This window comes from Mustelus asterias, chromosome 1, assembly GCF_964213995.1.
Source record: "Mustelus asterias chromosome 1, sMusAst1.hap1.1, whole genome shotgun sequence".
Lineage (NCBI taxonomy): Eukaryota > Metazoa > Chordata > Chondrichthyes > Carcharhiniformes > Triakidae > Mustelus > Mustelus asterias.
Genome location: NC_135801.1, coordinates 77,215,271 through 77,226,734, shown reverse-complemented (window position 1 = coordinate 77,226,734; position 11,464 = coordinate 77,215,271). Strand labels below are relative to the sequence as shown.

Here is an 11,464-nt window from a genome sequence, read left to right as displayed (position 1 = left end):
TGAGATGATACTGGGACATCCTTGCCCCAGGGGAAATACAATGGGAGCGATTCTCCCCAAAAAAATTCTAAGTGTCGAATTTGAAAAATGTATCTCCCACACTCTGTGCACTGCGGAGTGCACCAGCATGATTCACTGAAAAATCAGTGGGCGGGGCCTATTCCCGCTGGAGAGGCCAGCAGCATAATGCTGAGCCGGCCACTGTGCATGCGCCGATCTGCCAGCATCGAGATTAGCCTATGCATAGTAGCACTGCACTGCCGGCCTGTCAATCGCTGGCCAGCTCGATCACTGGCCAGCCCTGCGACCCCCATCGCTGGCCGTGGGACCACCCCACGGCCCGATCACTGGGCCCCTAGGCCTGCCCCTCCCCCCCAAGCAGTGCTGATCTCCCGATCCCACCATCCCCTCACCCCACAGCCCCGATCGTTGACCTCCCTCCCTGTCACTGATCCCTCAGCAGGGTGGCAGCAGGACCCCCCCGCCTCCCCTTGGCACTGCTCAATGCTCATTGGGAGGGTGGTTTAGCAGGTCCGGAGATTTCAGGCCTGGGCCCACTAATGACATTCAAATGGCCATTTATATAATTTATACAGCTCTGCACTGGAAATCGGCGGGGAGCTGACTGTGCCAGAAATTTGGCGCCTGGAGACTTTCGGAGGCCATGGCATCCAGTGGGAAGCACGCTAAATGGCCTTCGCTTGAATTTCCTGGCCAGTGCAGCAGGCTGGGGCAATCGCTCTAATATGTTAATTTCTTATGATTTGGTTTTGTCCTGAAGTGGCAATCTTGATAAGGAATCTGAGATGATATGTTCTTTTAATCTCTGATACTTGATTTCATAATTATGCGCTGATAATATCGACACTCCTCTTTGTAGACAACATGTGACTAATGATGGGATTCCCTGGTATGGACCAAAAATGGTTGTTAATGGCTTGTGATCAGTCGACAAAGTAAATCATCTGAAATACAGGTACTAGTGAAATCATTTAATGCCAAAAATTATGCCGAGTGCTTCTTCCTCAAGTTGTGCTTTTTTTCCCATGCTTGATAATGTTTGTGATGTAAACATTATTGGCCATTCCTCCTCCGTTCCCATGATGTGAGATCCAACAAAACCCCTCCATAGGGCGATGCATCACATGCTAGTTGAATTTTCAACCCTGGGTTAAAGTGGATCAATACCTTGGATTGCTTGAGGACTTCTTTAACTCATTTGTACAACTTTCAGACTACTTTGTCCAACTCCATTATCAGTTAGCACACAAGGTATGAAGTGTCTTGAGTAGCGTTGCCATGTTTAGGATGAACTTTCTGTAATAATTCATTCAAAAAAATGATCACAACTGTGACCTTCTCTGTGGTCTTGGCACATCCAGTATCATAGGTTCTTTATTGAGGCCATCCTTGTCTATAACGTGACTGAGATAGGTGATGGATAATTTGAAAAATTCACATTTTTCTTCCTTCACGCAGAGATCTACATGCTCCAGTGTTTCCTCTCAGTTGTATAAATGTTCCTGTTCAATTCTGCTTGTGATTAGAATGTTGTCCAAGTAACACTGGACACTGTTGAGGCCACTTAAGATTTGATCCATCGATTTCTGGAATATGGCTGTTGCTGATGTTATTCTGAATGGTAGGTGCTTATATCGGAACAATCGTTTGTGGGTAACAATCGGTAGCAGTAGTTGTGACTCAGTTGCCACTCTCATCTGGAGATATGCTTGGGACAAGTTTATCTTGCTGAACTGCTGATCACCAGCCAGTCCAGCATATAGGTCCTTGATTAGTGGCAAGGGGTACTGGTTAACACACAGTACTGGATCTATCATCATCTTAAAGTTCCCACAGGTATGTACAAAACCATCAGATTTAATAACTGGGATGATTGGGGTTGCCCGATCTTCATTGTTACAGGTTAAATCCTTGATTAATTTCTCTAGTTCCGCTTCTACCTTTTGGTTTAATTGCATAGAGCAACTTTCTTGCCTTGAAACATCCATGGTTGCTATCAGATTTGATCTTTCTCGTGGACAAGATGAATGTTAAGAGGGCCTGAGCAGAGATAGGAGAGAACTGTGTAAGTTCAGGGCTAAAACAGGGGGTGTGGAGTCTTGAGGAAATTTGGTCCTATGGGCAGGGAGCAGGGGAGGAAGTGGTAGCTGATTGGAGGGTCTCAATCTTATTGACAAAGAAGTCCATGAGCTTTTTTCACTAGTTTCTGGAGGAGGCAAGGAGACGTTTAAGATGAAAAAAGCGAGAAGTTATCTTTGTATTCCAGGATCATCTTTGAGTAATGTGCAATGTTAGCAGACAAAATTATTAGAACTGGTGGATGCAAAACAATTCAAAATAGCCACATGCAGACAATGGAATGCAACCTCAACTGAGTACTAGGAGTTTGAGGATAAAAGTAACATAGGAGGTGGGGGAGATAAAAGAGCGTGAGTTGGAGCAAGACCCAGAGGCGTAGCCGGGGAGATAAAGAGCTAGCTGCTGCTGGTCGCGCTCCATCTATGGATTGACAATATTTGGAGAAAATCAAGTGTAATTCCTTTATTCAAAAAGGGAGGAAGACAGGAACCAGCAAACTATATGTCAGTTAGCTTAACTGCTGTCACAGGGAAAGTGTTAGAAACCATTATTAAATATAAGATGATCAGGCAGAGTGAACATGGTTTTGTGAAAGGGAAATCATGTTTAACCAATTTATTTGAGTTTTTTGAAGAAGTAAACAGGAGCTATGGATAAAGCAGAACCAGTTTGTACTGTATTTAGATTTTCTGAATGCAAAGGTTATTGTGGAAAATAAAAGTTGATGGTGTAGGGGTAACATATTGACATGGATCGAAGATCGGCTAGTACATGGAAACGAAGGAGGCATAAATGGACCATTTTTGGTTGACAAGATGTGACGAGTGATGTGTCACACAGATCAGTGCTGGGGCCTCAACTCATTACAATTTATTTAAATGATTTGGATGAAGGGACCAGTGGTATGGTTGGTAAATTTGCTGATGAAACAAAGATAGGTAGGAAAGTAAGCTCTGAATAGAACATGAGGCTACGAAAGGATATAGGTAGGTTAGATGAATAGGCAAAGATCTGACAAATAGAGTATAATGTAAGATTGTCCATTTTGGCGAAGCACATTATCTAAATGGTGTGGGACTGTAGAGCTCTGAGGTGCAGAAGATCCGGGTGTCCTAGTGCAGAAATTGCAAGAGTTTAGTATGCAGTTTTGTGGTTTCCTGCTGTCTTGGGCAGAACAGGTTTGCTACATTAATGATTACTTAGCAAAGCTAATAGAATATTATTGTTTATTATGAGTGGAATTGAATACAAAAGTAGAGAGGTTATGCATAAATTATACAGTTTGTTGAGACCACATCTGGAGTACTGAGTAGTCTTGGCTCTTTAATTAAGAAAAAGTTTAAAGGCATTGGAAGCAGTTCATGGTTTACTAAACTAATACCTGGAATGAGAGGGTTGTCTTATACAGATAGGCTGGACAGGCTCAGCTTGTATCCACTGTAGTTTAGAAGAGTAACAAGTAACTTGATTGATTCATATAGGATGTTCTGGGGACTTGACAGGGTGGATATGGAAAGGGTGATTCCTCTTGAGAGAATCTGGAACAAGGGGTTATTGCCTAAAAATGAGTTGCCCATTTAAGACAGAGACTTTGGAACTCTCTTCGTCGAAAGGTGGTGGAAGTGATAGTATGTGAAAGTTAATGTTAGTAGCATACATTAAGAAAAATATTATCCAATCAAGCTCATTGAACAAACATGAGCAGGATTGTGTCTGTGCTGCAGCAAATATTCTCTATCATCAATATTCCTTACAAGGTTTATTGATCCTTGTGTTTTTACGCATATGTTCCAATATACAGAGCTAGAACCAAAATGACATGCAAACTAATTAGACCCTGAGTGTTATCCAGGGTTGGCAACCTACAGAAAATTTCCAGAACTCATGACAATCCTGGAACAGAATTTGATATTGCTGTTTTTAAATGGGTTTGTATTGATGATTGGAATAATTACATTGATCCATCACTTAAAGTAGCCGAAGCATGATTTGACCTAAAACATGACAGTGGGAAACATGGCATAACCTACAATGTGATGCGCTCTAAAGCACAATATGATGGGAAACATGACTCTATCTACAATGTAACACTCTCAAAGCAGCATAGTTTATAATGTGATTCAGAATCAAAAAAGTAGCTGGAAAGGTTTGGGATGAGTTGAGAAGGGAGCAATGGAAAAAGAATTCAGTTCTTAGCCACTATCCAAAATCCCCAGTTGGAAACTGTGTATGTCTGAATATTGCTCAAGGGCCTGGTTTGCTTGTGATGCGATCTTTCATGCATAGGAAAACATCACCTAACCTCATACATGTCAAACCACCACTGTGTGAGGTATGGGAGGATTGCCAGTTTCAACATGCATTAACATGTGTCATTGTCTGAAACAGAACATGGTGAAGAAACACATGGACCTTAAGTTAGTAATATTGAGGCTGAAATAATGAGCAGAATTGAGACTGATTATGGGAATTGACCCAAAGTATTCACAATGCAGAAACAGAAGACTTTAAACTTTTGTTGAACCGAACACTAAACCTTCCATAACATTTGTTACATTTATGGTCCACTCAGATCTTGGATAATGATTTTTGAGTTCTTTTGATTATCAAATATTAATTTCTCCTTGCAATTTAAAGCTATTGGCAGACTTGCTGTACAAGTCCAGCATTTAAAATTTTGGTCTATTTTTCCAGTTTATTGTTGAAGAATTGTGTTAAGATTATTTGTTGCTCAATCTTTTGACAATGCAATGTCCAACTGAAAGGTTTTCACAAAGAATTAATGATTGTTAGGTGAATATTTTTCCTAGCATTTATGTTTCAATGAAGGATACTTTGTCCAGATTTCTCCATTTCCATCCCTTTGCATATCCTTCCGAACATTGTTTACAAAATGGTGTAGTAAAGCACACTGCAACTAAAGAGTTTTTTGTGCATGTTTGGGAACACCATAGAGGTCTACAACACAGAAAATGGCCTTTTGGCCCATTGTGTGTGCACCGTTCAAAGACAAACCACCCATTCTATTTATAACAACCTATTTCTCACTATACCATGCTCGTGAAGACTTCAGACATTTTTGGTCAGGAGTTCAAACATTGCTGATCAAGTGTGGATTGGATTTTTGCTTAGTTGACATTGGCAATAACTCCCAGAAAACAACACGCAAATGTTGTCCCTTTTATTCTGAGGCATGATGCAGCAATCATTCATGGCCCAGAATCAGAGAATGTGAATTAAAGCATCCAATACTGAAAATTGCTTCACTTTGGAAAGTGCCCAGTATACACATAGAACACTCAAATGAACACTCTGATGAAGTCTTTCAGACTCAAAATGTTGATTCTTATCCTCTCTCCATGGATTCTGTCAGACCTGCTGAGATTTTCCAGCATTTCTGTTTTACATTTAAACCTGCCTTGTTGCTATACTAAAGTTATATTCCACGTGGAGGCAAGACAAACTCCTATGAAATAACTGAAAAGTGACAACCTTTAATTAAGTTTTTAATTATGACAAATTCTCAAGGTATGGTAATATGAGACGTTGCTAAAATCTGGATGTTACCAGACAGTGTGTGAAAGTTAATGCTTCAGAAGCTTATAGTAACATACTCTGAGAAAAATGTTATCCAATCATGCTCAATGATTGGCTAAACATGAGCAAAATTGTATCTGTGCAGCAACAAATATTACTTTTAAGCGAACATTAACAGGATGCATCATGAATATTTACTTTATTTGATTTCAGTGCACGCAACTTCTGTTTAAGCAGTGCTGACAACCTCAACTTGCTAATTCCTGCCACATGAATCAAGGTTTTATTGCATTACACTGTGCCAAATGGACACAAAACGGCAACTGGGAAATACATCTGTACATAATACAATGGTTAATTATTGACTGTTTGATTCTTCTCTTCATTATCTTCTGTTATTTGTGGAAGGAAAGGTTGTACATTGAACAGCAAAGACTCACTGGTAGCACTGCAAATAATAGCCCGCTCAACAAATGGCCCTGAAAAAGTAGAAAACATATGTTAACTTCAACTGTTAAGCAAAAAACAGAATACAAAAATTGGAGTACAAAAACTAACAATTGCCTAAAACACAAAATTAAACCCAGGGCAGCACAGTGGTTAGCATTGCTGCCTCACAGTGCCAGGGACTCTGGTTTGATTCCAGCCTTGGGTGACTATCTGTGTGGAGTTTGCACGTTCTCCCTGTGTCTGTGCGGGTTTCCAGTTTCCTCCCACAATTCAAAGATGTGCAGATTTAGGTTGATTGGCCAAGATGTGTAGGTTAGGGAGATTAGCAGGGTAAATGCTTGGGGTTACAAGGATATGAGGGTGGCCCTAGATGAGATACTCTGTCAGAGAGTCAGTGCAGGCTCGATGGGCCAAATGGCCTCCTTCTGCACTGTAGGGATTCTATGTATGAAAATAGAAGACTGCACATTGAAAATTATATTTTCTAAAGTTAGCAATTCAAAGGATGAATAATCTTTAAAGTAGTCAGATTTACTGGAAGATAACTCACATTTTTCTTTGTAGTATATCTTTGTTGTTCAACTGAGTTATTTGATCATTGGTAATCAAAAGAAAGCACAGTGGAATTCTGGAAGTCTGTTGCTTTTAAGCATGTTTTGTCTTGAATTGTGGTTTCTCTTTCTTTTGACTTGTAAATTTACTCTTCTCTGTCAGATTATATTAACATCTTACATCTGTGTGCATTTGCCCATTTTCTCCATAATAAATTCCGACGCCCATGATTAAAATGGAAATTGCCTTTGTAAACTTTTCATAGTTGCAGCCAGCCCCCACTTTAAACACGACCATTGACGGCGTGCAAATGAACCCTATATGTCAGCAAGGTTGTTGGAGCTGGAACGCAATCTGGAGCAAAAACTCATCAATTTTCTTCTTTCTATTGCAACATGAATTTCAATTCTGTTGTTTTGTTTGGCTGGGTTTGATTTCAGTTCTTTGTTTGGGTTTACTCTCTGTTTGGGTGTGATCTCAGTTTGGGTGTGATCTCAGTTTGGGTGTGATCTCAGTTTGGGAGCAGTCAGAGGGCAGAGCAGCGCAGCACTGTATACATTCTCACTGAAAACAAATCACAGGAAAGTTGTGATCTGATTGGCTGGTAGGAAGTCTGTGCTAAATTCCAAAAAACTAATTAATAAATTAATTAACTAAATGGAGCTGGCTGGGCAGGTGATGTGCTGTAGCTGTATGACGTGGGAGCTGGCCGATCCCATTGAGAGCTTCAGTAACCACATCTGCAGCATATGTTGGTTGCTCGAAGAACTTCGGCTCAGAATTGATGAGCTGGAGTCTGAGCTTCAGACGCTGCGGCACATCCGGGAGGGAGAAGAGTTACCTGGACGCTTTGTTTCAGGAGGTGGTCACACCCGGTAGATTAAGTACCTCTAATTTGGTCAATGGTCAGGGACAGTAGGGTGTGACTGCAAATAAGGCAGGTAGAAGGATCCTGAATTCAGGAATGGAAGAGCCTCAGCTCTTGACCTTGTCCAACAGGTATGAGGTACTTGCTCCCTGTGTGGCTGTAGGGAGGATGAGCTCGCGGACCACTGCACCGTTGGACAGGAAGCCATTCAAGAGGGGGGAGCAAAAAGACAAGTGGTAGTTGTAGGGGATTCTATCATTAGCAGGATCGATCGATAACATCCTTTGTAAGCAGGATCGAGAGTCCCGCATGGTATGGTGCCTGGAGGGACATCTCTGACCGGCTTGAAAGGATATTGGAGTGGGAGAGGGAGGATCCAACTGTTGTGGTCCACGTTGGGACAAACAACCTAGGCAGGATTGGGAAAGAGGACCTGTTTGGGGACTATCAGGCACAAGGAACTAAATTAAAGAACAGGTCCTCAAGGGTTATAATCTCTGGATTACTACCCGAGCCAAGTGCGAATTGGCATACAGATGAGGAAATTAGGGAAGTAAATACGTGGTTAAAGGAGTGGTGAGGGAAAGAGGCGTTCCATTTCATGGGACATTGGCATCAGTTCTGGAACAGGAGGGATCTGTATTATTGGGATGGTCTTCACCCGAACCGATCTAGGACCAGTGTTCTGGTGGAAAGGATAAATAGGGTGGTCACAAGGACTTTAAACTAGCAAGGGAGGGGGAAGGGTAAAACTAGAGGAGATATAATGGTTAATGGGAAGCAAAGCAGCAGGTTAGCATTTGGGGAGGAGGTTCAACTACATGGAAAATAATGGAAAAAGTTAAAAGGAAGGAGAACTCAGGAGATGTTATTAATGAAAGTGTTAGGATTAAAAAGGTATGAAAACTAGCAGAAGGGCACGTTACCGAAATGCTCATAGCATTCGAAACAAGGTAAATGAGTTGACAGCACAAATCATTGCGAATGAGTATGATTTAGTGGCCATTACAGAGACATGGTTGCAGGGTGGTCATGACTGGGAGTTAAATATTCAGGGGTATCAGACTATTCGGAAGAACAGACAGGAAGGTAAGGGAGGTAATGTAGCTCTGATATTTAAGGAAGGCATCAGGGCGGTAGTGAGAGATGATATCGGTTCTATGGAGAAAAGGGTTGAATCCATATGGGTGGAAATCAGAAATAGTAAAGAGAAAAAGTCACTGATAGGCGTAGTCTGTAGGCATATGGGCGGCACGGTAGCACAGTGGTTAGCACTGCTGCTTCACAGCTCCAGGATCCCGGGTTCGATTCCTGGCTCGGGTCACTGTCTGTGTGGAGTTTGCACATTCTCCTCGTGTCTGCGTGGGTTTCCTCCGGGTGCTCCGGTTTCCTCCCACAGTCCAAAGATGTGCGGGTTAGGTTGATTAGCCAGGTTAAAAATTGTCCCTTAGAGTCCTGAGATGTGTAGGTTAGAGGGATTAGCGGGTAAATATGTGGGGGTAGGGCCTGGGTGGGATTGTGGTCGGTGCAGACTCGATGGGCTGAATGGCCTCCTTCTGCACTGTAGGGTTTCTATGATTCTATGATATAAAATTATGAGGGGAATAGATAAGATAGAAGCAGGCACATTGTTTCCACTGACGGGTGAATCTAGAATGAGAATCTAGAATCAAAATAAGGGGGAGCAGATTTAGGACTAAGTTGAGGAGGAACTTCTTCACCCAAAGGGTTATGAATCTGTGGAATTCCCTGCCCAGTAAAGTAGTTGAGATTACCTCGTTGAATGTTTTTAAGGCAAAGATAGATTTTTGAACAATCAAGGAATTATGGGTTATGGTGAGCGGCCAGGTAAGTGGAGCTGAGTCCACAAAAAGATCAGCCATGATCTTATTGAATGGCAGAGCAGGCTCAAGGGGCCATATGGCCGACTCCTGCTCCTAGTTCTTATGTTCGTATTTCGACTGCCACTCTGCTGATTCAACCAGGAGCAGGGAGCAAACTGGGAACTTCTAGGCTCTTAACTGCCATAACTGGAGAGTCATGATTTCAATTCTTTTTAAAGAGTACACACATACAACAGGAACATTTTGAATTCATGCTCATCTTGCATCTGGGAAATGGAACCTAAAGTCTCTGAGAGCTCTCATGTCATGTGTATTAGGTGTTAAATGCTCAAGTGGGGCATATGTGCAAATGTATTTCCCCATCCCACTCAAGCTGAAGCAACAACAATCAAGGCTGACATTCCAATGCAGTTCTGAGAGTGCGCTGCTTTGTCAGAAGTACAGGCTGGAATTCTCTAGCCGTTCATGCTGCGGGATTCTCTGGTCCCTCTGGCAATGCACTCCTGCTTGTGGATTTCCCTGTGGCATGGGGTGCCTTCAATGAGAAATCCCATTGACAGTGGCAGGATCAGAGAATCCCATAGCCAGCGAACAGCACGCCACCTTCCACAGCTAGAAACATGTGGCTCGGAGACCAGAGAATTTCCTCCACTGACTTTTGGATGACATATTAAACCAAGCCCCATCTGCCCTCACAGAAACCCTACAGTGCAGAAGGAGGCCATTCGGCCCAACAAGTCTGCACCAACAACAATCCCACCTAGGCCCTATCTCCGTAACCCCACATATTTATCCCGCTAATCCCTCTAACCTGCACATCTCAGGACACTAAGGGGCAATTTAGCATAGTCAATGCACCTAACTGGCACATCTTTGGACTGTGGTAGGAAACCGGAGCACCCGGAGGAAACTCCCGCAGTCACGGGAGAATGTGCAAACTCCACACAGATAGTGACCCAAGCCGGGAATCAAATCCAGGTCCCTGGAGCTGTGAGGCAGCAGTGCTAATCACTGTGCCATCGTGCCACCCCTCATATGAAAGTAAAAGATCCATGGCACTGGAAGATGAGCAGGGGAGCTAGCCCCTGATAGCTTGACCAATATATCCCCCAATCAACACCACAAATTTTTATGTTGTTGTTGCAGGAGCTTGCTGTGCACAAACTGGATGCCACATTTCCTGCTTTGTATCAGGGACTAGACTCCAAAAAGGTGCTGCATTGGCTGTTGGGCACTTTGAGATGTTCGGTGGTCATGAAAAATGCTATATTAATGTGTCTTTTTCTTTTCACATCTGTCATCCTTATAATCTCATTCAGGAAGACTGGCAGTAACATATCTGGTGTGAGGCTTAACATAATTGGTAAGAACTGGACTGAGATTCACTAAATTCATTCAATCTGAATCCAAATTTCCAGCTGGATTCCAACTACAGCCCGAAGAATGAACAGTAATAAAGTAAGATGTTTGGTTTACTTCTCCAATGGTTTCCAAATGTGTACATCAAAAATAGGATACAAACTCTAAACAGGAGCACCAGTATTACTCACCAAAACTGACTGGTCTGTGTGTACAAACGTCCTTGATAATTGTGGAAACATTAACAGCAATGTGTTCCCTTGGCATATCCAACTGAAAAACAACAGAATAACTGATGGAAAAACAATGCAGTTGAGCAGATCACAATGCACATACCCAAAATGATCTGCAATTGACTAAATTAATTTTCTTTGGTGCTTCTCCTTCACGTTCTGTCGGCTCCATCCTAGTGTTCAAGTCACCTCCACAATCATGTTACACTCAATATCTGCAACTTGCTCAAGCCTTAAATTCCCTGCAACATTGTGGGTTTCTCATTCAGGCCTTGTACACAATAATGCTCATTACTCAGGAGGTTTGAATCCCTTTTTTGTCAAAGAAATAATATAACATACACATTGCTACAATGACATATACAAGCTGAGTAACATTTAGCCATCAGCTCACTACTCCAGCATCCATTATAATTTAGGTGAGCCACTGTGCTTAGCTCAATCAAATGCTTCCCATGCTTTTTTCCATTTTACTGTAATTCTACATCACTCATAGCAACTTTCACCTAAATAGGCTGCCC

The 11,464-nt window shown here is 42.2% G+C and overlaps 1 protein-coding gene across 2 annotated transcripts in view; it reads right to left on the bottom strand.

The window, feature by feature from the left end:
- Nucleotides 1-3,310: 3,310 nt before the first annotated feature.
- The window catches only part of mrpl1 (mitochondrial ribosomal protein L1), a 43,501-nt gene continuing 35,347 nt past the window's right edge, over nucleotides 3,311-11,464 (bottom strand). Inside the window, exons 8-9 of one of the 2 annotated variants that reach the window (XM_078213831.1) lie at nucleotides 10,902-10,983; nucleotides 3,311-6,116 (exon numbers count right to left, since the gene is read on the bottom strand). In XM_078213831.1, coding sequence (XP_078069957.1) covers nucleotides 5,992-6,116; nucleotides 10,902-10,983 — 207 coding nt within the window. In that variant the 3' untranslated portion in view covers nucleotides 3,311-5,991. The remainder of the gene's footprint in view (nucleotides 6,117-10,901; nucleotides 10,984-11,464) is intronic. The other variant, XM_078213832.1, reaches the window with a different exon arrangement.